This window comes from Pelodiscus sinensis, chromosome 15 (genome assembly GCF_052426305.1).
Source record: "Pelodiscus sinensis isolate ZL-2025 chromosome 15, ASM5242630v1, whole genome shotgun sequence".
NCBI classification, from domain to species: domain Eukaryota; kingdom Metazoa; phylum Chordata; order Testudines; family Trionychidae; genus Pelodiscus; species Pelodiscus sinensis.
The window spans coordinates 34,474,297-34,502,114 of NC_143066.1; the positions used below are offsets into that span (position 1 = coordinate 34,474,297).

At 46.3% G+C, this 27,818-nt stretch overlaps 1 protein-coding gene across 3 annotated transcripts; it reads right to left on the reverse strand.

The window, feature by feature from the left end:
• On the reverse strand, positions 1-27,790 carry DHRS7B (dehydrogenase/reductase 7B). Of its 3 annotated transcripts, none has more exons than XM_006126617.5 (7): positions 27,672-27,790; positions 12,037-12,212; positions 7,095-7,210; positions 5,419-5,629; positions 4,243-4,335; positions 2,435-2,587; positions 1-1,551 (listed from the first exon to the last, which is right to left on the reverse strand). In XM_006126617.5, exons 1-7 carry the CDS (start codon positions 27,689-27,691, stop codon positions 1,346-1,348), a joined length of 975 nt encoding a protein of 324 aa, XP_006126679.2. In that variant the 5' UTR covers positions 27,692-27,790; the 3' UTR covers positions 1-1,345. The 3 variants fall into 3 exon arrangements, with proteins under 3 accessions (XP_006126679.2, XP_006126680.2, XP_075755825.1); XM_006126618.5 differs by lacking the exon at positions 27,672-27,790 and adding an exon at positions 17,204-17,345; XM_075899710.2 differs by lacking the exon at positions 27,672-27,790 and adding an exon at positions 15,363-15,520.
• Between the last annotated feature and the right edge of the window lie 28 nt (positions 27,791-27,818).

Below are 27,818 nucleotides of genomic sequence, written 5' to 3' on the forward strand. Positions count from 1 at the left end.
TGAAGGGACACAGAGTACAATTTTTATTTCCTTCATTTGAGGTACATTTGCAGGCAGGACGCATGCCGAAGAGGTAGTGTGCAGCAATGGTGATTCAGGCTAAGTATAGGACACAGGCTAGCAGGGAGCCCACTACAGTAGCTGAGTGCAGGGACTGGGTTTGGATCGATTGTGCTATCAGGGATTTTTTAAAATAAGGCAGCTAAGTGAATCTGCTCCCCTTGTTCGATCAGATAAATGAAAAATTGAGCAATATCATCCCCCTGTAGGGTACAGATTCTAACTCTCATTGGTAACCAGCGGTTGGGAGAGAGGATGACAGTTCTGCCCCCATCTGTGAGGGAGACACTATTAGGCACAGGGAAAATGAGAGAAGAGACAGATACAATGTCCTCTCCCTGGAGCATCTATGCTGAAGTTGGTTAGTTGGATACTGCTTCCCCACTATTTCATGGTGATGGGTTAAAATTAATATATAATGGCTTTTAAAACAAATAAAACCAGGTGGGTCTCCCTCCATTAACTGGAGGTTTGTTCATCACAAGACTTATTGCCTGGTACCAAAGGGATCACACCTGATTCCTTGCTCTAGGCCTGGAGCAGAACAATGCTGGGTGTTGGAGTGTTTTGCAGTTAAAGGTTCACGTTGCTGCAGCTGCCTTTGATAGGCGTTCATTGCTTACCTGGCAGCCACATGACCTGAAGCTGAACACTGAAGTGGGGGGCTTGTCTTTCTGAAGATACTTTAGGTTAGGAAAAGGCTAATACAAAAGCTGATCTGAGCCTAGATGGCTTAATGAGTCAGTCATGCTCCATCCAGTACAAATTTCCAAAGTGTCATTCCTAAAAGACCTAGGTGCGTTAAGTTGTTTAAAGCAGCAGCAAACAGTTTTGGCTTAAGTGATGCTGTGTACAAAGCACAGGGGACCCTTCCAACCCAAGGAATCAAAGAGGTGCAGCCTCCTGGAGAACTCGGACATGAGGACTACAGTTCATTGGGAGCACCATGTGGGGAACACTAACATCTCTCGGCCTGTGCTTGGCTTCAGCTAACACTGGTTCCTACTAAGTGGAGAGCACTATAACTCAAAATGAGGGTGGGGAGAGTGGGAATGGTTCTCAGGTTTCATCCCCTGCAGCTTCAGCCAGTTCACCTGTAGCAGAGAGGGCTTTCTCTTGGTGAAGGTGGGGCATTGTTTTCTGGCACCGTGAGCCTCCCATGATCTGCACAGAACTTCCAGCTTACACAATGGTAAGGCGCAACCTTTTCAGTTAGTTTCTTGAAGTAAAGATGCCCGAGTTTGTCTCCTTTCCCTAGTCAACACACGTGGGAGCTGAGCTCTGATTAAGAGTCCTTTGCTTTCCTCTCCTTTCTTGCTCTAGATGCCATAAAGGTGAAGAAGAGTCTGGGGGACAGAGTTCGCAGGTAAACAGCCAGGGAGGGCATTAAGCCAGCTACCAGCACCTCTTTCTTCTTCTGCCCCACTGCATTAAGGACTACCTGAGCCACCTCTGCAGCTGTTCTGCCTTCAATGGTGTTCTTGTCCATAACTGTAAAGAGCAAATGCAAATCAGGATGGACAGCAGCAGGTAAGCACTCATGTGTGAAGGGTTATTTGCCCAGGAAAGCCAAGCTCAGATGGTGTTTTGGTGTCAATGAGAATCTTGTTTTTTAAACCAATTGTTGGAAACCCAAGTTTAGTGCAATCACTGAGTTTGCATGAGTAGACAGACTCCTCCCAGATCCCAAGCCATTTCTCCGCCAGTGAACCACATGGCCCACCAGACACATTATTAGACATTTTAATTCAGTTATGAATGGAGGCTCCAATGTTAAACTCAAATTTCACTTGCTGCCATTTGACTGCATAAATGCCAAGTGCATAATGACTAGCTGAGACAAGGAGAGTTTCCGTATCCCCCAAAGCTCAGCTGGAGCTCAACCTGAACTCGTTTCCCACCTTCTCTCTCAACTAACTGCCTCTTTTCTGTGGTATATTCTTTGTATCCTGGGAAGAAACTGAGATTTCTGCTTGAGGTAAGGTTGAGGTGATTTTTTTTTTTTAAATCAGCAGAAGTTGGTCCAATAAAGAAATTGGCTCATCCACCTTGTCTCTGATATCCTGGGACCAATATGGTTACTATAAGAAACACTGTCAATTACACTTGTTTCAAACAGGTGGCGTGCCACAGAGTTGGCTTGTTAAAAATGCCAGTTCATATATCCCTGCATAACCCCAAAATAGCAACTTCTGCTTGGTGAGTGATCTCAGCTTTTGTGCTATGGCTTGGAGACACCCCCTACACCCAAAGCCATTCTTGGAGGCAAACTCCTGAGGCCAATCTGTCAAATTGCTGGGGTGGAGGCGTTGAGAGTAGTTTGTTACAGGAGACAAGCTCACTTCTCTACTGAGCACAGAAGGCCAATCCTCACCTCCATAGCGAGATCCATCTGCAGTTACAGCATTGACAGAAAGATTTGTCTGAATATAGCCAGGGCTCACAACAGTCACATTGATTTCATACTGTTCCATCTCTGCTCGCAGGCAGTCAAAAAAGGCTTGCGTGGCATGTTTGGAGGCTGCATCTGCAAAACACACCGTGGGCATGCAGTCAGAGGGAGGAGGAGCAGGACTCAGGCTAGGTGTTTTTTTTTTTTTTTTTTTAATACTTGCAACCCCTCTGTCACTAGAGCACAGCACGCTTCCACACTATATCGCTTGCTTACAAGCCGCGAAGGCCAGCAACTCTTAATGGACGTTAGAGGCATTTTCAAAAGGCAAAAATCTAATTACTCAAGTTGGAAGCTGGCCAGGAAACAGGGCTTAATATCAGACTTGGGCAGAAGGCCCTGGAACAATCAATGCTGCCTCATTTGATAAGACTCGAGAGCCAGAGTTCTGCATGGAAGAGCAGCTGAGGAAATACAGGGTTGCGGCAGGGCAAGAATATAATGTCTGACAGCAGGGCCTGCTATGACAAGGTGTAGAGCAGTGAGTAGCTTCTTTAAAAACCTGATTGCACAGCAAGGTGAGAGTAGAGACAAGTCATATAGCCTAGGGCAGGACTTGTTCTCCTCTTTTCCATGCTGCCCCTCCCCCCCCCGAACCTCAATCAAGCTCTTGCTCAAAGTCTCTCTTCCTAGTCCAGCAGGAACATCCTAATCCTCCCTCATGGAGTCTGCAGGAGTAAATATTCAGAATCTTCTCTATTCTGCTCCACATTCAGGTTCTCATGTCCTGTCGCTAAAAATCCATATCCATGTGGTCTCTAAAATCCATATCCTTCACCATCCTGACTTTCAGAACCTAGGTCCATGCCTGGAGCAGACTATCAGCTACGTCATCTTCCACAACTCATCTTGTTCTCCCCCAATCTCATCTATTCAAAACATCATCATTGTCATCTTGTTCTTCTGCTGCTCTGACCACCTCACAAACCCATCTTGAAACCCTTCACTGGCTTCCTCTCTTCTTCTGTACCAAGGAAGCTCCTTCCCTGCCAGACTCTTTATAGTTCCACTCATTTCATCTTACAACCTGTCTATGCATTCCTCTTTATTCTCTGTTCCTGTCCATCCTAAGCTTGAAATGCTCTCTAATGTCCCATGTACCAAGCACACTTATTCTGTTTTCAAATCCCTGTATCCTTGAGGTCTCCTACACTAATTTTTTCCACAGATGTCTCATCTTGAGCCTAACTCTTATTTGTCCAAATTTGACTGCAGGCTCATGCCAAAGACCTAATCCGTTCATGCATTTTTGGAAAGGCAGCATACAATTTACTGAACTCTGTTTAAGAAACAGGATATGCTTCTCTGTTCCCAGGATCCTTACACCCAGGGAGGAGAACTGTCACCTAACAGCCAGAAAAGAGCATAAATAAACAGCAATACAAATGTGGAACTAAATCCTAGTAACTAAAATTTGCAGGAGTTCCCAGATGTTGGCATGGATAAATGCCATGAAGATTTCAGGATGGGAAAGGAAATCCTGGCCGGCCTCCCATGAGAATTTTAGACCACAGTTTCCGTGGATGAAGATTAAAATTTATGACAGAGGCTTGAACGCTTCTGACCACTGCATCGGAGGGTGGAGATCCCATTGAGAACCTTGCACAGATCATTGCATTCCATGCATAGTGCCTGCTCCAAAATGGGAGGAGTGGAAGAGAATCCAAGTATTCAGCTCTCCACTCCAGTGCCCTGGACTCCTAGTCCCCATCCTGCATAGAGCTACTTACATGCCGATCTGAAAGGAATGCTTATTTTGCCTTGAACACTGCTGATCACCACAATGTGGCCTTGTTGTCTTTTGATCATGGAGGGCAGAAGTGCTAGAGGGAGAGAGAGAGAAGACTTATTCAGAAGAGCAATAATAGCTGTTAGTGCTACCCATAATCAGTGTTCATAAAAACAGTACTGCTGTGAAAGTGGGGGTCATCTAAGGTCTGCTGATCTAATTTAGGAGACAGGCAAGGGGACACTGGTGAACAGGATGCTCACATTAAAATGAAAGCCCCCTCATTTACTGTATTCACATGCTGGAAGACCCTTTATGCAGCAAGCCCTGAAAGCAACATTATAGGCCCCAGATTAAGCAATGCCAAGGTCCATTCTCTGGTGGTTCTCCCCCGCCCGCCCCCTCCCGAATCTTCCAGCTCCACAGGAGATGGCAATAGCAGAGCTACCTTCCATCATGAACTAGTCTATACACACACTCTCATGTACTAACCCTACATGAGGCAGCAAGGGGCGGGGGGGAGCAACTAGCTGACTATCCTGTTGAGTAGTTCTTTACATCCCTACTATGACACACACACCACGCACTCTTACCAAGGGTAAAAATACAACAGGTTCTACTTAAGTCAAAGCAACTAAGCAAAGTTGACAGAACACAGGCTTTTCTAAGCCCATCTAAACTCCAGGCAATTTTAGGCAGGACTGGAGGGGTTTACATTCTACTGCAGAAGTGACAGGATGCACCAGCCAGCAAAAGAAGTGTTACAAGGGGAGAAGAGGCAAATCACTTCTGTGTAGAGAAAGATACATTATAAGGCAGGTTTCTTTCTTTCTTCTAACCCTCTATGGCTTGGCAGAAAAACTCCTATCAGAAGTGATAAAAGGGGCATTTTTACTCTTGGTTTCAATATTTCTAAACTCATGCTAGGTAACCACTTCCCAGATTTGCTATCTACACAAATCAAACAAAAATAAAATAGGGCTGCCCACTAGGGATACAGGTATGATACGGGTATATAATAATTATGGAAGAAACTATTCTATTGCAAGGGCCTCAGAGTTGAGAGAGCAGAGAGTTCAGGAGGTCTTTTAACAGCTGGAGGGGTAAGGACAAGGGTCAGACTAAACGGCTAAGCAACAGGCCAGCTCAAACACATGAAGGGATAAGCGGCATGTACCTTTTGTGAATGCTATAGGACCAAAGTAGTTGGTTTCCATCACTTTTTTGTCCACATCCATCCCCGTGTCCAATATCGTGCCTCGGTAACTGATCCCTGCATTGTTGATCAGTATGTCCACATGACCCACGCTCTTCAGGATCTCTTCAGCAGCACTGACTACCATTTTAGTATCAGAGAGGTCAAAGATCACAGTGCAAGGTTTGTGCATCTGTGAACAAACAACGTGTTAGCAAAAGGCTTCTTCTGGGCTCCTGGCCATTCTGCCTGTTCTCTCCCATTTCTTAGGGAGAAGGCACAAAGAAGAGCAATGTACCTTCAAAGCTGAGAAGGCAGGAATACCCAATCTTTGTCCACTCATTGGCTGCAGTGGCTGCTTGCAATCGTTAACAAAGCAAACTGCCACTTCCATTGGTATGGACTAAAGAGACTACGGATCCCAGCATGCAATGATCCACTGAGCAGTGATATTGAGATTGAGGCTTGGTAAATGAAACAATGAATGTACACTATTATTGTGACTCTCTTGGGTGGTGTTGATCCTGAAACATTAAGGTGTGACTATTATTGGTATCAAGAATGTCTGTCACTGGCCACAATTTAGAACTCTGTGTTCCTCACTGGGCCACCCCTGGGTCTTCCCAGCACTGGAAATAATGAGGGTAATGAAATGGAGAGGTGGGAAGATTAATTTTCGACCTGTGGATACCCTAGCAGGGACTGTCCCATGGAAGTCCATTGTGGAGAATTCACTCTTCTTTCCTACCCATGTTCTCCAAGCAGTCCCATCCTCTGGGATCTGAGCTATATTAAACTACGGTAACACTTTACAAACATGAAATGGCACTATTATCTGGCTCAAGAGCACAGCAGAAGATTCTTGTGCTGCTTAGAGTTGTGGAAGTAAATGTCACAGTGCATGGAGGTACCATACACACATCCCGAGTTTGTTCTGCTCTATTGGGAGAGGGGCGTTGAAAAGCTAGCTCAGGGTACAGCTAAGGGCATCGGTTGTTTTTTTCTGCAGTTGAAGGAACAAGCTGAGGGAGAGGATCAAAAAGCAACTTTAAAGTCTCATTTGCAGGTCCAAGTTGTACCAAGTTGTAACAGCGCTCTGTGGACCAATAAACCAGGACAGAATAATTGGAGCGTGTTGTGCGTCATCTGGCCCCCACCACCAGCTGTCAGGCGGGGAGTAAACAAGTGCGATCCCCCTGGAATCTCTCTTGCTCTAATATTGTATTTAACAAAGTAGTAACACGAGTTTGATATGGTCAATAGTCTCAGCCCATCCTGGGATTGTACCTGCACCACTATGAACCTTCAGTGACCATATACTATCCTTTTATCCAAACTATTTTATAGGTAGAGCTCAAAACCAAAACTGAACTCGGTTAAGCTACTCTGCCAGGGATACTGGTCTACACCCTGCATGCACACACTTGGTTTGTTAAAACATGGATCGTTTTTAAGATGGTTGAGTCATGGGCATTTTCTGCAAGACAAGACACATCACTAGATTATGCTCCCATACATGCAGCAAAAATCTGCTGATTATTGTAGAATTGCAACTTTCTCATTCAACACAGCCAACAAGAAATTCTGCAAATCCTGTAATGACATGAACAGCAGTGCCTGCACCAGGACACAACAGCCCTCTCTCTCCCTCCACTTACATTCTTTGATTGGTTGGCCTTGGCAGAGAGCTCCTGCACCAGGTCTTGCAGTCTCTCACCATTTCTGCCACAAAGCACCAGTCTGGACCCAGCTGCATGGAAAGCTTTTGCACATTCTTTGGAGGAAGGGTATAAAAGAAGAGCAGACATGTTAATGCAAGAAACAGATCTTATATTTGTTTTATAGCTGGATGTATGCACTAAAGATCCCTTTAGCATGGGTTGGAGATGGCCATATTGATCATACGATTAAGCCATCTCACAAATACGCCACTGTAATCTCCAGCCTACAGCAAGACACGCTTTCTTTATGCCACCTTGCTAATAGGAAAGCTTTTTATTTTTAAAGTAGTGTCTTATTTTTTCATCTTCTGTCTGAAAAGCTAGGTTGCTTCAGAGGCATGAGTCCAAGCAGAAAGGCTCTGGAGTAAGAACAAAGCTCGGTCATTTAGAAATGCTGAACAATGGTTAGGCAGTTGGTGTGTGGTGGCCACTGATAATGACTACTTTACAGTCCCCATGTCTGCCTGTTTTCCCTAATCTTAAAATATAAAGTAAGGTATTTTGGGCACATCTTTTTGTTGTGCATAAACAGTGCCTAGCACACTGGGGCCTGAGCTTCTAGGTGCCAGTGCAGGAGAAACCACCGCTCAAAAAAAGGATCTAAACCAGTTTTTCTGTAAAGCAAAGTTATAGTTAAGGTCCAATATTTCAACATATCTGGACTGGAAAGAAGTATCTTATGCCGAGAGAAGGGGAGGAGGGACATGACAGGTGGACACATGGCCTCTTCAGGCATCTGAAACATCAGGGGCCATGAAAAAATAATTCCTAGCCAACTGCGCCCACTCAAGTAGAGTGGAAGGAAGACTTCATCCTGCCATTGCAGTGAGATAACTAGGACCCTAGTCCAAATTCATGGTCCATTTTGGTCAATTTGATGGTACCAGGATTTTAAAAATAATAAATTGCATTTTTTCAGCTACTTAAATTTTAAGAGTCATGATCCATAAAGGAGTTGTGGGGGTTGCAAGGTAATTGTGGGGGGCTGTGGTACTACTACCCTTCTGCACTGCTGCTGGCTACGGCACTGCCTTCAGAGATGGGCAGCTGGAGAGTGGCAGCTGTTGACTGTGAGCCGAGCTCCTGAAGGCAGCAGTAAGGTTGGCCTAGTATGATATTGCCACTCTTACTTCTGCGCTGCCACCTGCAGAGCTGGGTGCCCAGTCAGTAGCTACCACTCTCTGTCCGGCCAACTCTTAAGGCAGCAAGGTAGAAGTGAGGATGATACAACCTGGTGTTGCCATACTTACTTCTGTGCTGCTGCTGGCAGAGCACTGCCTTCAGAGATGGGTGCCTGACTAACAGCTACCACTCTCCAGCCACCCAGATCTGAAGGCACCACAGAAATAAGGCTGGCAACATTGTGAGCCTCCCTAAAATAATGTGACCCCCTTGAAACTCTTTTGGGTCAGAACTCCTAATATGAGAAATATTGGTCTCCCCTGTGTCATCTGTAGAGGGTAAGAACTAGGGATGTAATAGTGTGATCGATTATCCAATAAGCAAAAGCTTATAGGTTAATGCTATAAACTGCAAACATTTCCCCTCCCTGCCACCTGCTAGTAAATTTAGCAGGCTGGCCAGCAGCCCTGTTCAGCCCTGGCTCGTGCCAGATCCAGGACCTACCCCACTGCGGCTCTGCATTTAAAGTGTATTAGGAGCCAGGCGCGCAGGCAGCCAGGTTCAGTTCCAGCTCATGCTGGGTCTGGGAGCTCAGACCCTCCCCTGGACAAAGGCTACTGCCACCCTGTGCTGCTGCCTCTGGTATGCAGACAGCAGCGTGAATTGGCAGGGGTCTCCTCAGGAGTGGAGCCAGAGCACACTGGCTTCCAGCCCCAGCGACTACATACTAGTCAACTAACCGATAAGAATTCATGAGGTTAATTGATGATTCAATTAACCGATGGTTAACATCCCTACTAAGAACACAAAAAAGACTAGATTTCACAGTCCGTGACATGTTTTTCATGGCCGTGAATTTTGTAGGGCCCTAACGATAATTCTGATCCATCCAGCTACTATTATTCCAAGCAAGATTGCTTTGTAATGACATCAAAGAGTGTGGAACAATGTCAAAGGGTGTGGAACAACGCACAGCCAAGAGGAATTAAGATGCGTCAATGTATAAATAGCCCCAGGAGAAAAGTTGGCATTAGCTTGGGGTTTTAATGCAGCAGAGTCTATAAGATAGAAAAACTGATTGTATCACGGGTGGAACTTCAAAATTTTAAAGGGAATAAACATTTTGGGTTAGGTAGATCCCAGCTTGCTCCACACAAGTTGAAAAGCAATACAGCAGGAAAGCAGACTCCCAATAAATGTCTGGCATTTAAATTGCAATACACTACTTGGACTTCAAAGGACACTCCCAGGACATTGCTTCTCCCACTCTCTTCCAAACATGGAACATTATACTCCTCTCTGCCCCCTCACATTTGCAGCTCTTCAGTTCTGAGTGGCTGAGATGGCATCCAGATATATTGACTTGCTGTACATGTGAGGAGAAGTCATAAGACAACAGAAAGGCAGTGTAAACCCAAGAAGCTTCTTTAAGGAGGAATACATCCACCCAGGCAGTGCATAAATCTCCCACTGACAAAAGCTACCAGTTAACATACTTGATGGCTGTTTATATGCACCACCTTTGCATTTTGTAAAGTTCTTTGCTTCAACTGACAGTGGGGTAGAAAATTTGAACTTAAAATTTGCCCACTTTGGATTTGCACTCAAGGGCTGCATCTAGACTGGCATGATTTTGCGGAAATACTTTTAACGGAAAAGTTTTTCCGTTAAAAGTATTTCCGCAAAAGAGCGTCTAGATTGGCATGGATGTTTTTGTGCAAAAGCATCCGTGGCCAGTCTAGACACTATTTTGCGCAAGAAAGCCCCAATCGCCATTTTAGCCATCGGGGCTTTTTTGCGCAAAACTGTTCTTCCCTGTCTACATTGGCCCTCTTGCGCAAATATTCTTGTGCAAGAGGGCTTTTTCCCGAGCGGGAGTGTGAAAGTATTTGCGCAAGAAGTACTGATTTTGTATATTACAAAGTCAGTGCTCTTGCGCAAATTCAAGCGGCCAGTGTAGACAGCTGGCAAGTTTTTGTGCAAAAGCAGCTGCTTTTTGCGCAAAATCTTGCCAGTCTAGACGCACCCAAGGAGAGAGAAGCATGCATGGAATCATGCCCCATAGCTGGACAGGAACAGAGTGGGGAAAAAATTACAAGAGGGGACGAGTCCAGACCACTAGCTCCAGTAGGTCTTTTAGAAATGGTCTGTGTCACAGTTCTTGACACCTTTAAGTCCTCGGTGGCCTCCTTATGGTCATCCTACTTAGGTTTCAGGCTTCTAGGCAGTCCCACAACACTCTTCCCATAGACCGGTGATTGAAGCTGCAGTTTCGCTGGAAAGTCTCTGTAATCCCTTCCACAGGCCTGACTTTAGTTCAGGGCCTGCAGTCCTCTCCTCTGTGACAATGACAGAGCTAATTAAGAACCAGTCAGCCTTCATAAAGAAAATATTTATTCAGAAGAGCAGCATTTCAGAGAATACAAATCTTAAACAATATACACGTCTTACTTACCACACTGAGACCTTGGCAGGGTTTAAAGCAGTGTTTCTTAAACTTTTAAGACTGAGGAACACCAAACAATTTTTTATGAGAAACACCACGGATTATGTTGAGGGCCCTCCCCCGCCCCAAAAAAAGGTCCGGGGGCGGGGGGAGGCATTGAGAAAAAAAGGGTTGTCTGCCCCTTTAAGGGCAGCCATTTTGAATTCTGTTATCTGCAGCACATCGGTGTGCCACGGAACACAGTTTAAGAAACACTGGTTTAAAGTATATTAGGACCTCTCACAGAGCCTGTCCCTCCCAGTGTCATGTAAGTTCTTGGATCAGAAGGGAGTGGCCTCCCCCCCATATTAGGGGCATTATGTGATAGGATTTTCAGTACTTGGTTTACTAGACCTCTTTAAATAGGTCAAACCTTTCTATGCAGTTTCCAAAAGCATGTGAGGCGTCTCCAAATTAGAGATTTGCATTACACTGTTTCAGTTCCTGTAGAAAAACTCCAATAACTTTCCTATGAAGCCAGAATACAATCCCTAGCCCATATAGATATATAGTGAAACCTTTGTTATCTGGCACTCAGTTAACCAGAAAACTTTGTTAACCAGCATTGCTCCCAGCCACAATACTGTCACATCTTCAGGCGCACAGGCCGGGCTTGGTTTAGCATGATTGGCTTAATTTTTTATTTAAGAAGTACTAATCATCTTTAACTCAAAATAGAAATGTGAGACCAACTGCCTCACACTACAAATCGAACAATATTAAAAATGTGAGTTTTATTGTTATTGTCCAGGGGTTTTTCCTAGGTTAATGGGCCCCTCAGATAACTGGAATTTTTAGATAACTGGAACGCCCTAATCCCCGAGCATGCCAGATAACACAGGTTTTATTGTACATGGCATTTATAAAGTTGACACGAGTTTTTGCATTTTCCATGCATCTGTAGGAAGTTACCCTCTGATCCCCTGGCTTTTCCATGATGTTAGGTACCCAAAGGCTCCTGACAGCACAGGTCTGCTACCAGTTATTCACTTCCAGGAGCTCTAACTACATGTAAACAAACCAAAAGACTTTTCTAATAAGTGCTGAGGTGTGGTGCCCTACATGGAAGTGTGTCATTTGGGTAGCTGAGACTGGTTTGGTTGTGCTGCTCCTCCTGTTCCCTCTCCAAGGTGCAAAGGCAACGAAACATTCTGCTCCGTGCTGATACGTGTTTACAAGGGTGTGACTCTGAACAAACAGCTTTTCATTCACACCCCTCTGCACCCTACATTCCCATTCTCCTGTCACTTCTTAGTGTGCTTGGAAACCCACCTTTCCCCAGGCCAGAGGTAGCTCCCGTGATCACCACCACTGCATCCTGGAGGTAGGCCTGCATCCGCATTCGCTGCAGCAGCCTGAAAAGGGCGAAGATCCCCAGGCTGCCGAGAAGCAGTGGGACAATGGCTGTGAAGGTGAGATCCATGAGCTTCCCTTTGTGAATGTTCTTCCTATAGTGACAAAATTAAAGCAAACAAGCATTTCACAGCCAGTAAAGCTAGGAAGAGCTTGACACCGGTTGGTGACCCTTTCCCTCTTTAGGACATTGATCAGATTAAGAAGCTAACACACGCTTATCTATTCTCTGCCCACCACCCTGGCCCCTCTCCGGCACACAGGACCCAGTTTTCATGTGGACACATTCAGGGGAATGTTCAAATCCTGCACAAAGTGGGAGCATCATGTAAAAGTCCATTTTAAGCACTTAAATGCCAGTTTCAGCATCTCAACAGGACACTTGGTTTTTGGATATTATAAGGTGCCATGTTACCAAGTTAGGCTGAGAGATCAACTGCCTCCTTCTCTTAAATACATTTTTTTCACTTGCTGCATTTGTTTTCTTGTGCCTGCCATGGTTGGACCAAATGCTCTTTGCGGTTGAGAAATTTCTGCACATCTATGGTGCTATAAAAACATCTTAAGATTTTTCTATAGCATCCATCTCCACCGTATTGAAATGCTGACCATAAGAGTGCCTATACATTATTCCAGGTTGCTATAAGCAAATCCACCTGGTCAGATGGGAGGTCCAAGAGCTGCTGGCTGCTCTGACAATTTTTTCTAAAATACTTAATTAACTTTAGGAAAAATAAATAAATATGCATATACACGTCCAAATCATTATAATTTATGTATGCAGCTCCCCCCCTCCCAGACTCAATAATAAAAATAATGTACAGTTGTCTCTGTCCTTCACTCAGTGGTTCTCAACTTTTCCAGACTACAGTACCCCTTTCAGGAGTCTGATTTGTCTTGCCTACCCCAAGTTTTGTCTCAAAATGACTTGCATCAAAATCAGACGTAAAAATACAAATGTTACTGCACACTTATTCAAAACTGCTGACTTTCTTATTCTGTCTGTATAAAAATGTTAGTTTGTACTGACTTTGCTACTGCTTTTATGTAGCCTATTGTAAACCTATGCAAATATCTAGAGGAGTTGATGTGCCCCCTGAAAGACCTCTGTCTATGCTTAGGGGGGTGTGTGCCCCTTGTTGAGAACCACTGCTTTACTGGACCTAAAGAGAACAGAAACACAAGTAAGGTGCTTTGTTTGTTCTTGTCTTTTTTCTTTTGTTTTTAGGGTTGGGTTTTTTTGGTCTTGTGAGATACTAAATCTGCTGTGAAAAGTGACATTAACAAACATACACATGTAACTTTCACAGCAGACTTACTCAGCCTTGGCAAGCCTGGGGACAAATTAAGCCCTGGATGGGGAGATGGATAAGGAGACAGTGAGGCCAGGGATGATAGGGTGTGTGATGACCTTGTGAACAGAGTCTGCCACTGCGCAGGGAACAGAGCCTGACGCTCCATGGATAGAGCTTGCCATCTGCCCTCCCAGGGCTGAAGCCTAACCCCACTGCCCCTGGGAAGGCTGCCTGCTTCGCCAGCTGTTATGTCTCCAGAAGGGGTCAGGGAACAATTACTGCTGACAGCACCAGGGAAGAGGCTTCTGCTTTGTCCCCTCCCTCCCCCATCACTTCCCAGAAAGTTGAGGCTGCAAAAAATCTTCAAGTGGCCACCTGCAGCCATATTTGGGTGAGGTAATGAGCTAGAATCTGAGAGCAAAACTGTGAAGGCAACAGTCCTGGCATTGATCCTTTATTTGGAACACATATTACAGGGTACACATTCAGCTCCCATTTAGGCATCTAAGCTTTTTTCACTGGGAGTTGGCCTCTTCATTAAGGTGCCTATAAAGGAACAGAGCTATTCTGAAAATCTGGCCCTTAACCACTTTTTAATATGTTTTACAACAACCATGGAGAAGGACTTTTTTCCAAACAACTTTCCTAACCAAACTTTACTACAGAATATGGATCATTCTCACATGTTATCTCTAGTTAACCGGCACAGTTCAAGTTCACACTGATTAGAATTACTACTTCACCAGGTTGTTCTCCAAAAAATCAGTCATCTGGTTTACGGACCAAAAATGGTTGCTTTTTAATTTCATTGAGCATCCCCTTGTTTTTGCATTCAGAAAAGGGGTAAATGGCACACCTTTTCCGTGCACCACACTTTTATACCCTTCTATCATATCACTTCTTATTCACCTTTCTAAACTAGGAAGTTCTGTGTTTTTAATTCCCTCATCTGGAAGCCTTTTTTTTTTTAAACTGACAAGCATTTTTGTTTCCCTTTTTCTATTATTTCCACCTTATACATGGGAAAACTATACAACTGACCTAATCACCACCTCCAGATAAGATTACACCAGCTGAACAACCAGCAACAGGACTTTGATTTTACAACTTCTGGTCTAATGTTCTAATTGCTGGATAACTCTCCTGCCCACAACGGGGAGCGAGGGGAAAAGGAGGCAGGAGCAGGTGATATGGGGGGAGGGGAAATACCAATCATCAAAGATACTTATCTGAACAGCAACCTTACCAGCTGACTCCTAAGGATGGAACGGGAATGGAATTCTAAAAACAAGAGTCCCAGGATAAAGAAAGCCTCTACTCAGTCAGGCTTGAAACCTCAGGAAAGAGATCAGGGACAACATACCTTACTAGTCTTGGAGAGACATAAGCATGGGGAAAGAATTGCTAGAGTACCTCAGATCTAGATCGCAAAGCTCTGATCCAATTTCAAGATCAACTTACAGGTAAAAAGACCCCACCCATTATTGCGACTTATAAAACTGAACAGCTTAATATGGAAATCACAGAAACAGTAAATAGGGAACTGGAATGCCAATGAGTCATGTTTATACAGGCTTTTGTTTATGCTCATAAATACACTTTAAACCCTTTCTTTGCTCCATTATGTATCAAGTACATCTCATTGACAGTGCTGGAATACTCCAGCACTTAGGAAAGCTTCACTCTGGCATAAGAGTTGCAGCAGTGGCAAACACTGAAAGGATTAGCCAGACAAGAGGATGAAAAAAACCATAACAAGGGTACCAGCAACTATCTCCATTCCTCACAGTTATGTTACTTGAGATAAAAAGGCTTTGCAGAAGGTGAAATATATATTTGTGGCTTCCATAAATTTGCTGTTTTCTTCACTTGTGGTTTTTGAGAATCCAATTAAAGCAAAAGACAGCACCAACAAAAAAAAAGGTAAGTAAAAAAACAACAACTACAAACCATCTTGTAACCATCTGCGCCCAAGGAACAACCGTCTCGGATTCCATGGTCAACTGAGAAAATACCTTAGTCCACTCTGGGTCTCTTGGTGCTGGAGGACAGTTTGCCCCATGTAAACACGGCACCAGGTTACTGTATTCCATTCTCCGTTCTACAGTCTATTTTTCTACGGGGAGAGCAAAGGTCCTGCATTCAATCAAGAACATCACCACGGATCAACACCGCCAGTGGAATTTAAAACCATTAAGGAATTGCCCAGGAAATTACTTATGGAAATAGGGACAGTATGCATGGTCTGATGGCCCACCATTTGGGACATCTTAGGATTGATTCAAGGAGAGAACAGCTACTTTCCTGGCCATGTGGGGTTGGATACCCCAAGGTGGGTTTCAGTGTCTAGTCACAGCTTGACTACAAAACCCTATCCTCCTTTGCTTTCTGGTCAATATATGGAATAGCACATACTGTGGAGTATCAGAGGGAACCTGGATCCTGCTTGGACTCTAAAAGGGATGGACGGAAGTAGCTCCCACTCGCTGCCACTTAGACTAACTTCCTCATGGGAAAGGATTTCAGTGGTTCATGAAAGGCAAGAATCTCTCTCCCCTTGGACTCTACTGCAGCTCCTATTAAAATCAATAGAATTCTCCCTTTTAATAGGAGATACATTTAGCCCTTAGTTGTTGTGTCCCGTCTCCCCACAATAATCTGCTGTGAGAGTTTAGGTACAGATAGTGCTTGACTGATAGTGTAGAGGCAGATCCAGGCTCCAATGGACATCCAAGAAACTAAGGAATTCGCTAGTGTGTGCTCTCATTTAATAAGCAGGTCCCTATCATGTTCACAGAGCACAGCACCTTTGCTGGCACCACAGGGTATCAGAATATGCCTTGATCCTTTTTCTTTAGGTTTACTTGGTGGAGGGGTTGATGGAAAGGGTAACTGTGAGCTGGGGAAGGAACACAGACCAGGAATCAACAAGGACGTTATCCACAGCCAGAAAATGTCAAGCTGTAATACTCAAAAGGCTGGTGGAAGAAGGTCAGAAGGCCTAAAGCCTGATGAAATTTCAGAGTAGCTAAAGGGATCTCAGGAAGACATACGAGGAGGTGACCCATATATCAACCCTGCTGGTTAATTTAAGATGCAATGGGCATCCCCCAGACTTCCAGCTTCAAAGTTCAAGATCCCACCATTACCGTTCCAAGACTTGGCTATTCATATCCGAAAAGCAGGGAACCACTACCTTTTCCTGCCAGCTAGAAAGAAAGTTTAAGATGACACCAAATTATCTGGAGAATAGGGGACTCCAAGCTCAGTAAGGTCACAAATCCCCACATTGCAGGGGAGGACAAATCGGTAACAAATATAAACAAACACAAAATATTGGGAACTTGTCAAAAAGACTAAACAGTATAAAACAGATCACATCCACACATGCAAATATTTTTTCCTCCTCAAAGCTAAACAACAACAACAAGGTATGAGAAGCCCTTAAAAGTCAGGAGTAAAGGGCTTGACTATCAAGTACAAGAAAGCCCTGAAGCAGCAGAGACAAGTTAAAGTACCAACGGGTTCAATGAGAAACTGCAAACCCAAGACAGTTATACGGGGAAGAACTGTTTAACTCTAGCCTCCCAGAATCACATTGTCCTTTATGTGACACATGGTAGCAACTGGGAGGGTATTTTTAGAAAGCAAAGGGTCTCGCTTAAAAAAAAAAAAAAAAGAGAGAGAGAGACAGAAGAGCCCTGTTGTAGAGTGGCGGCTGTGCTGGATGAAGTGCAGCCCTGTACTGCGACAGCTACTGTCTTTGGTCAGAAGAAAGTACAATCTCTTACCTTTGAGAAGAGCTCCCTCGCCAGTAGTGGCTCCCTGCAATAGTGTCTCCCTCTGGTCTGCTGAAAGGGGGCAGACAGATCTAAATTGGGAAGTGGCAGGGGGCCAAGCTCTCACTCTATCACTGACAGGAATGACCAAGAACAGCCTCTAGCAACTGACCTCAGGAACACTGACTGTGACCTTGGAGAAGTGAGGGTCATTTAAGACCCTGCTTATATAGATACAGAGAAGAATTAGGAAAAAATAATCAAACAGAAAAACCTAGGAAGAGAGAGCAGCTGAGTTTTTTAAGCTGGTATTGATGCAACTGAAGTAAATAGGTACCAGGAAGAATAATTCAATTTTATGTACTTTGCAGGGGCAAGGAAAGACTCATGAATCAGCAGAGATCTCTGCAGAGCAGAAGGAGCATGTTCCAAATGCAGTCCCATTCTCCAGTGGAGTAGAGAGGCTGAAACTGGATCACACCATATTTAAAAAACAAACCCCTCCTTTCTCTCCATCCTTGAGATGCCCCAATGTCTGAAGTGCTTGGCCAAGAGCTGTTTATGTTTTATATCGGTTAATCTACTGAGCGAATCATTTTGGAGATGAAAAAATCTCACACCTAAGACTAAAAAAAAAAATAGGTGGAAACGTCACTTATTAAACTGTTACAATGAGCTCATAAAAAATGAACAGCAATTTTTAGATGGTAATAGGAATGTTAACAGTTGGTTAACTAGGTAACCGTGTAACCAGTGAAAATTAGGGATGTTAAAAACAGTTAATTGAATAGTTGAGTAACCTCGTGAATTCTTATTGATTAGTTGACTATTCTGTAGTCCCCAGTGGCAGGGCCAGCAGCCATCGCTCTGGCCTCACTCCTGAGGAGCCCTCTGCCACTCCGCGCTGTGCCTCTGTATCAGATGCAGCAGTGCAGGGTGCCAGGAGGGAGCTGGTCCGTGAGGGGAGCCGGTTTAAAAAACAGCTCCCCTTGTGGATCAGCTGCTTGTTACCCTGTGCTGCTGCCTCTAATAAAGAGGCAGCAGTGTGGGGTGGCAGCAGCCCTGTCTGGAGGGCGGGGGGTCTGAGCTCCCTGACCGAGGGCGAGCTGGAACTGAGCCGGACTGCCTGCCCACCAAGCTTCTAATACACTTTAAATGCAGAGCCACAGCAAGGGTAGGTCCCGGACCCATTGCAAGCCAGGACTGAAATGGGCTGCTGGCCAGCCTGCTAAAAAATTTACTGGCAAGGCAAGGGGCGAAATGCGTGTAGTCTATTGCATTAACTTACAAGCTTTGGCTTCTCAGTTAATTGACTCCACTATTACATCCCTACTGAAAATCTCAAACAATTACATGCTGTAGGCACTACAGTATAAAGCTTAAAACTACAGAACCCGCAACAAAGCCTCCCTGGAAGCAGGGCCGCCAGCCCCTGCTGGCTCCGCTCCGGGGGAGATGGCTTCGCTCCATTGCTACAGCGAAGCTCTCTCCTCAGGAGCTGGCTGAGTTGCTTATTGGTTAAATGGTTTGTCTGTTACACTCTAACATCCCTAGTTTGTAACAAACTGAGAACTTCCTTGTACCCACATGAGAGTTCTCTGCAAATTAAAGTATGAGTTCCAATTCAGAAACTGATCAGAAAAAAAAGAGGTTTAACAGTGACGTGACTGAATTCATGTTGTAGCAAGTGGACATGGCCTCCCTCTGAGGCTGGCAGGGAGGAATCCCTGCCTGTCCTTTGATGGGTGGAGCCAGGACACCCATCTCTGCCCCCACCAGAAGCACATGGGCAGAACAAGTAGTATAAAAGGTGGGCCCTGCAGCTTAGTTGGGCTGGAGCAGCAGATGCCTCCTGCCGAGAACTCTACAGTGCCAAGGACCTTACACAGAGCTGCCAGAATTGCAGTTAGCAGTGTACCCTGGGGAGATGGAGGACAATCCCAAACAATACATATACTATGAGAGGAGCTTAAGAAGTAGCCCAGGAATACCAGCTGATAGTCCAATTGTGCTGTTGCCTGAATCCAAGTCAGTGTTTGGCTGGATCCACCTTAACTCAGTGGTGGAAATCACCTCCATTGCTAGGGCCCTGGGCTGGGATCCGGTGGAGTAGAATGGGGTTGAGTCTCCCTACCTATCTCACCTCTGGGGTGGCTGCTTCTCCACTTTAGGCAAGAGTTCTGCATTTGTTGTGGCTCAGGCAGACATAGACATCTGATTGTTTAGCCCCTAGACCAGTGTTTCTTAAACTTTATAAGACCGAGGAACACCAAACAATATTTTTTTTTAAATGAGGAACACCAAGGATTTTTTATGTGTGGGGGGGAAGGGTTGGGGAGGAAGTTACTGAGAAAAAAAAGTCTTCTGCCTCTTTAAGGGTGGCCATTTTGAACTCTTTTTTTTTCTCCACTCCGATGTGCCATGGAACACAGTTTAAGAAACACTGCCCTAGACTATTTGGTGCTCAGGCCCTGCATAGAGGGCGAGGGCCTTAGATAAGGTTGCCAGATGGTTTAACCAAAACTACTGAACACCCCTCCCCACACCCCCAAAAAAAAACCCACCAGGGAAAAAATTCTGATGAGAAAAAAGGAGACCAAAGTTGTTGAGGAAAGAAAAAATAAAAAAGGACCCCGAGAGTTGTTAAGCAAAAAAAAAATAATTAAAAACCAGCGTGGCCCCTTTAAGAAACGCTTTTGAGGCTTTTTGGCCCTAACAGGCTGCCAGCGGCCGCCTGCCATCTTGTCTCCCTGCCCCAGGCCGGATAGCTCCCCTGCAGAACCTGGTAAGCACCTGGGATTTTCACCTCTTGGCCAGGAAAATTCAGAAAATAACAGGCATTTTAGGTGTCCGGTATTTTCTGAATGTTTTTTAACAGACAGAAGACAAAAATACTGAACTGTCCAGGTGAATACCAGATACCTGGCAATACTAGCCTTAGAAACAGCTAATTCTTGCCATGGTAGGGACTAGGGATGTGAAAGTATAACTGTTTACACTGTTAACCGATGAGCATGGACAGAGGCAGCAGTGTTGGGGGGGAGGAGCCAGCCAGCACAAGTTCCTCCTGCCTCCAATCCCCTGTAACTGTGTAACCGCTGAAATATTCAGCAGTTACATAATTAAACACATTTTAACATTCCTACTAGTGACTAGAGATTGAACAGGCATGAACTCCCTCCTCTGGGTCTTATGGAGAGGGACAGCAAAGCACTCCTACACACATAAACAATTACAGAAAATTATTGAAAAACAGTAGTTTAGACTCATAGTACTATTTGTTCCAAAGGAATCTATGAACTGAAAATAATGTGGAAACTATTCAGAGATAATCAGCTACCACTAAAACTTCTAAGTTGGCAATCAGTGGCCATTCCACAGAACTCACTGAGTTGGGTATGATTTGACATGTCATCATTATACAATATAGCGATCTCCACGTGAGACAAAGAGGGGAAAACATGAATGTTTTCAGCACTATCAGGAGCACCAGGAGTTCAGGATTAGGGATGCAAAAAAGCTCCAAAACCAGTAACCATTCAAAATCCTAGTGGTTACATGGTTAACTGGTTGGTTTTGGATAGAGAGCTGACTGCCCTGTGCTGCAGACTCTGAAATGGAGCAGGCAAGGTCCTAGCATGTGTCGGCTCCTGACGCCGCTCCTTGGGAGCCAACTGCAGCCCCATGCTTTGAGCTCTGCAATATAAGCCTTATACCCATGGTCACCAACTGGTCAATTGTGATCAACTGGTCGATCACAAGGGCTCAACCAGTCGATCGTGAGACGTTCAGGGGCCCCCCCATTTCTCCCCACCCCCCAGAAGCCCAATGCCTACCTCCAGCGAAAATGGAGGTAGTGCTGGCTTCCTCGGGGTGGACGGAAGTCCTGCAGCTGCACGCCACTTCTGGGGATTCCGGACGTGTGCTGGCTGCTCCTCTCCCTCAGGCACCCTCTGTGGCATGCCAGAACTTGCAGGGTGGGGGGTCCCCAGAAGAGGCGCGCACCAGGGCTTTCCTCCTCTTCAGGAAGAGGAATTGGCCCTGGAGGAGGCACGTGCGGGGGCTTCCCTCCTTTGGGGGGAGGCGGGGAAGAGTCCTGGGAGGAGGTTAGTGCAGGGAACTCCCTGCCCCCACTGGCACCCTCTCCCCTGCTGCAAAACTCTGTCCCTTCCCCCCGGCACCCTGTCCCCTCTCTCCTGTCCCCCACTGGCACCCTGTCCTCTGCTGCAGAATCCTGCCCCCACCTCAGCACCTTGTTCCCTGCTCCCACTAGTACCCTGTTCCCTGCTGCAGAACCCTGTCCCTTCTCCCCTGCTGCAGAACCCTGCCCCCACCCCATTGGCACCCCACTCTGTTCCCTGCCCCAGCACCCATTGGCACCCTTCCCCAGTATCATGTCCCCTGCTTCCACCAGCACAGTTGGGGCCACATTAGTGAGGCTTGGGGGGGGGGGGGTTGGAAGGAAGGGGTTTTTTTGTGTGTTTTTTTTTTCATCTCCCTTGTGTGGCCCCAACTGACTTTTCTGTGGGTCAGTGACCCCCTGACTCAAAATAGGTTCACTTCCCTTCTCATAAAGACAGACAAAGCAGAAACTTTTTGTGTTTGACAGTATTTTATTTAAAAATGAATCCTCCCCCATTGGGGCCAAGCCCCCATCTGGCCGCAGCATTATAACACTCCTGCACCCTCCCAGACCCTAGATCTGAGCCTATCATACACTGGACCCCCTGCCCTGAGCCCCTCACATACCCCAACCCAAATTCCTGCACCCTCACAGCCACAAGCCTGTTGCTTAGTACAACCCCATCTGACCCCAGCACTCCCCAGCCTGAAGCCCCCTCCCCGAGCCAGCATCCACTTCTCCACCTCCTCCTGCATCCAGATTTCCTCCCAGAGCTTGCACCTCTCTCCCACACCCAAATCCCTCATTCCCACCTCAGAGCCCACACATCCTGGCTACGTCTAGACTGGCATGATTTTCCGCAAATGCTTTTAAAGCATTTTCAGAACAGAGCGTCTAGATTGGCACGGATGCTTTTCCGCAAAAAAGCCCCGATCGCCATTTTCGCAATCGGGGCTTTTTTGCGCAAAACAAATCTGAGCTGTCTACACTGGCCCTTTTGCGCCAAAGTTTTGCGCAAAAGGACTTTTGCCCAAACAGGAGCAGCTTAGTATTTCCACAAGAACACTGACAATCTTACATGAGATCGTCAGTGCTTTTGCGGAAATTCAAGCGGCCAGTGTAGACAGCTGGCAAGTTTTTCCCGGAAAAGTGGCTGATTTTCCAGAAAAACTGGCCAGTCTAGACACAGCCCCTGTCTCAACCCAATGAGGGTACGGCTAGACTGCAGGAGTTTTTCCAGGATTCCAGAGAGATCCTGGAAAAACTCTTCCGCGTCCTGGGATGCATTTGTTCGTCTGCTTTTTTTAGTGGAAGAGCAAACATGCTCTTTCAGTAACCCCTATATTCCTTGTTCCATGATGAATAAGGGGGATTCCAAAAGAAGGGTTTTTTCTAACATTTGGTCCAGTCTAGACAGGCCAAATGTTGGAAAAACCTCTTCCCACATAAGAATTGGGAAAAAAGTGACAGTGTAGAGTGTATAAGGGCTGGGGATAGCAAGTGATGGAGAGGAGGAGAATAGAGAGGGCAGGGCTTCAAGGAAGGGGTGGGGTCTTGGGGAAAGGATGGGGTGGTAGATCTTTGCTTGTTCTGAGATTTAAAAAGTGATCTTGGGTGTAAAATGGTTGGAACCACTGCCTTAAAAGCTTGCAGTGAGGGGCAGCAGCTGGCTCCCCAGGAGCAGAGCCAGCAGGTACCTGCAGGGTAGGGTTTAACTGGTAACAGATACCGATAAGCTGATGCTTATCAGTTAACCTCTTACATCCCTATTCAGGACAGATCATTTTTAATCACACCATTTTTAAAGCCTCCTACATTTGATCATATAACTTTATTTCTATATCCCCTTTTTTAAGTCCTCTGCTGAGGCGCTTGTGGAACTGCACAAGCTAAAACACTGACACAGAAAAAAAAAAGATTCAGAAGCCAAGAAGAATCTCTTACTGAAAATTATTCTGGAAAAACTTAAAATACAATGAATAGTTGTAAAGGATCTCAATGTCACTGTATTGTTTCAGGCCAATTTCACATGCCAACTCCACAGGGAGGCCTCAGAGCTCAACTTCATTTATAAGTTTGATTCCTTCAACAGAGGTATGAACAAAGACATTGGGTGGATGGTTCACTACATCCCACATCCTAATGACATAACAAACAAACAATGGGCACTTAAGAACACTTAGTACCTTCTCTATCCGCTTCATGGCCACTCTAATTCAGTGGTCACCAACCAGTAGATCCGGATCTACTGGTAGATCTTGGAGCCTTTGACAGGTGATCCTGACAGGTTTTGCAGGGAGGCTGTCAAATGTTGGCTCTTCATCTGCCCCTCTTAGCACTGCTATACTGCTCCTGTCCTTTGCCTTGGAGCTGCCCCACCAATTCTGGGAGCCTCTTGCTTGCTGTGCAGGGCATGGGAAGAAGAGGAGGGGGTGCTGATGTCAGGGTGCCTCTCCCCCCACCCTGTACCCCATCTCCACAGAGCAGAGGGGGGAGAGGGACGGAGAGAGTTTGCTGGCTGCTTTTGGGAATGGTACAGGACCAGAGTAGGGGTAAGCCTGCCTTAGTCCTCTGCACCACCACTCAGAAGTCACCTGTAGTAAGAGGTACCCACCTGGAGCCTGCATTCCAAACCCCAGCCGCAGTCCTGAACCTCTCTTGAACCCCAAAGCCCTGCCCTAGCCCTGAATCCCTGTGTACCCAAACTCCCTCCTGTACCTCAGATCCCTGCCCCACCCGAGTCACCCTGCACCCAAACTCACTGCTAGAGCCAGCACCCTCAACTCCCTCCTATACCTCAGCTCAGAATCCCTCCCACAATTCAAAGCCTTTAGCCCAAGATCAAAGTCTGCAGCCCCCTCCTCTGCACCGCAACCTTCTGCCCCTAACCTGATAAAAGTGAGTGAGGATGAGGGAGGGAGGATGGAGTGAGCAGGGGCTGGGCCTTGGAGGAGGGGCAGGAAGGAAGCAGGGCAAGGGTGTTTAGGTTTGAGGAGGATTCTGGATTGCATTTAAATTAAAAAAGTAATCTCATGCTTTAAAGATTGAAGACCACAGCTCTAATTGACTATTCTTTTTCTCCCTTCCCCCTTCTTTTTCCTTCTCTCCCCTCCACCCACTATTTATTAAAGATCCAGTTTCTAAATAACTCCATCTGAAGAAGTGGGTTGTGCCCACGAAAGATACCATCTACATGTTTTGTTAGTCTCTAAGTCTAAGGTGCTGCTGGACTATTCTTTGTTTTTTAAGTTTTTCCAGTTACAGACTAACGCAGCTACCCTTCTGAAGCTTTTAAAAATTATCCTATCAGACCAAACACTGTCTGAAACATTTTGGGGAAATTAACCTATATCCCATTTCACCTTCCTCCCTGGTTTTCTTTAATTTATAAATAGTATAATTGCAGTGAAAGGTATTGGTTTAAGACGGGACTTACCTTTTTTATTCACAGACTCACTGCTGGACAGCAGCGAGGCAATGTCCTTCTCTCCTTACAACTGTCTTACCCACCTTCCTGACCGCTATGGACCACACCTATGGGTAGTTCAGTTTGTAAAACTCATTCTCTTCATATCCTCTTTGCTGACACTACCAACAAAGGTGCCAACTGTGATTTTCTGATGCTGACAGATATCCACTAGGACAAGGCCACAGCCACTCCCTGAGTTACAAACAAGTTACGGACCAACACTTGGTACGTAACTCGAAGTGTTTATAACTCGGATCCCATAGAGTTACATGGTGACCGCGCTGTTCGTAAGCGCAGATCGCCGTTCCTAACTCGGATCCGCATTTACGACCATTTTGGTCGTAAGTGCAGATGGTCATAAGCGGAGGTGGTCGTAACTCGGGGAGTGGCTGTACTCAACTCTGGAAACCCCAAGGGCCACAATAATACTTACAGCATATGTTAAGGGCCGCAACTTATGTGCAGTTACATATATATGCAAATATATGCGAACAGCTTCTTTTACACTGACAGGCATGAATACAGAAATTAAGGCAAGACTACACAATATGCAGACCACAATTAAGTCAGTTCTGCTGATATAAATAAAGTGCAATATTTACCCAATTTTCACACATATGACAGCACTTTTAATGAGCAATGACAGTCCAGGAATTTAACTACTAAAACGCTTATCAACAAAAGACCATTATAGTGACTACTTTTTTGTTATGACTTCACAATTTTAACAAATCAAATAAAAACTGCCAATACAGTACTGGAATTTACTTAAGTATAAGTACAATCAATGTGAAGATTGTGTCTGCAAACTTTTCACCAGCTGTTTCACATCAGGCTTGTATTCATTGTAGCAGCATGGAGACAGTAGGTCAGATGCCCACAAGACTAAGCAGCCAGCACTTCCCACAATGCCACGGTGCTCTCGGCACCTCCTCAATTGGGGCTAGAAATGCCAACACCCGGTACGCATCTGTTCCAGCCAGCCTGTCCACTTGCGTTTTTCAGTGCTCACCCCAACTGGGAGATGCCTCGCCGTTGCAAAGCATGTTCCCAGTGGCAGCCATGTTCAAAGGATCTCACCTGTGGGCCCCGTGTTGAGCCCTGCGTAAACCCAAACCACACCATGGGCTGCAGCCCACAGGCATGTGTGTTAAGTAGCCCTGCACTAGGATCTACACATAGACCAGGCCTATATGAGAAAAGTTTTCCAGTATAGCTTTACTAGCAAACCACACTAGTGTGAACACCACTTTCACTGTCAAAAGAGTGTTTTTACTGCAATAGCTTAGTTTGTTCCCCAAGTGAAATAAACTATACATGTAAATGCATTTTTGTGTTGATATAATTGCATTGACCCTAGCAATTTTGCCAGCATACAAAAGTCAACACAATCCAAATGCAAACAACCATCCTCTCAAACTGACATTTCTAATGTAGATCTGGTTTGAGATGCATCTCTAATTCTTATACACTATTGAACAGACATCAGACAGTAATTACTTTTGGCCATTACTACTGACTCAGGATGGACATGAATTGGTTAACCTAGAGGTAAAAGTGTTCCTCCTCCCATTATCTAATATAAAAGTATTAACAGCTACCTATTAATAGATACAGTAAAACTCCATTAGTCCGGCATCCAATGCTCCGGGACTCCTGATGGTCTGGCACCATCAGGAACCCGGAAGTGCTGGGGCAGCCGGACAGGCTTCCCCCATTCAGCTGCTGCTGAAACTGACCAGCAGCTGAATCGGGGAAGCCGGGAGCAGAGCAGCTGGGGTGCTACCCGGTTGGTCTCGTAGCGCTGCCCCTCCGCGCTGTGGGCCCAACCCGGCAGGACCCCAGCTGCTCTGCCCCAGGGGTCCCCAAGTCAGCCGCTGCTGAAACAGATCAGCAGCTGATTCCAGGAAGCCCCGGACAGAGCAGCTCTGCCCCGGGCTTCCTGGAATCAGTCGCTGATCTGTTTCAGCAGCGGCTGAATCGGGGACTCCTGGGGCAGAGCAGCTGGGGTCCTGCCGGGTCCTGTCCCAGGCGTCCCCAAGAGCAGCTGGAGTGCTGCTGGGTTGGTGCTGTAGCACCGCCTCTTGGTGCTGCGGGACCAACCCGGCAGCACCCCAGCTGCTCTATTGCAGGCATCCCCGATTCAGCTGCTGCTGAAACTGACCAGCAGCAGCTGAATCAGGGACACCTGGGGCAGAGCCAGACTATCGTAAGGGGGGGCTATAAGTCGTCTGGGGTGGCATCCCCTCCCACCCCACTCCAGACCCCTCATAGTCCCCCCCCCTTCTGATAGTCTGGCATATTTGATAATCCGGCACCCCCTGGGTCCTAAAGGTGCCGGATTATCGGAAGTTTACGGTATTTGACTAAGTTCAGGGCTGAATGTACAGAATCGTGTGCACCGGAGCTAGCCTGGGCTCTTTCGTGGTGCAGTCAAGCCCAGTTGCAGGACCAGAGCTGAGAGCTCCTGGAAGATCCCATTGCCCGAAGCCCCACAAGGCTGCAGCATCATGAACCCCAGTGGGACCCCTGTACAAGGCTCCCCAGAGATGCGGCTGTTGGAGGAAGACACACAGAGGTCCTGGGGACTGCCCCAGTCTATGGCAGGGGCAGAAGGGCCGCAGCAGCCGCCTGCCCATGGGTATGGCTCCGTATACAGGATTGGCCCGTTAACCTGTCACGTCCCCGTTGCTAACCCCCATCTCCCCGCCTCGGACGTGTTAATCCTCCGCCCCGCCCCCCAGGCCGCGGGGCCGGTCCCCAGCCGCAGCAGAAGCTCTCCAGAGCCAGCCCCTATGCGGGGAGGGGCCGCCTCGCCCCACGCTGCCCGGTCCCCTCACGGAGCCTTCCCTGGCTCTGCGGGGGCGGGACCCCACTTCCCATCCTACCTGGCTATCCCGGTCACCATGGCCACAGCCGGAAGTGTCAGGGATTCTCGGCCGACCAATGAACGCACCTCTCGTCCCCCTTACGTCACCAGGAGCGGATGTTGTCAGCTTCGGGCCCGGAGCGGACGATTGAAGACGGACCAGTGG

What these genes read in the sequence shown, in the direction of transcription:
- DHRS7B (XM_075899710.2), bottom strand. Translation starts at nt 15,505, where the DNA reads ATGGAATACAGTAACCTGGTGCCGTGTTTACATGGGGCAAACTGTCCT. An exon ending in TACCTCTGGCCTGGGGAAAG is followed by an intron (nt 7,211 to 12,036) that starts GTGGGTTTCCAA and finishes CTTCCTCCAAAG; the next exon opens with AATGTGCAAAAGCTTTCCAT. An exon ending in TCCTATAGCATTCACAAAAG is followed by an intron (nt 4,336 to 5,418) that starts GTACATGCCGCT and finishes CTCTCCCTCTAG; the next exon opens with CACTTCTGCCCTCCATGATC.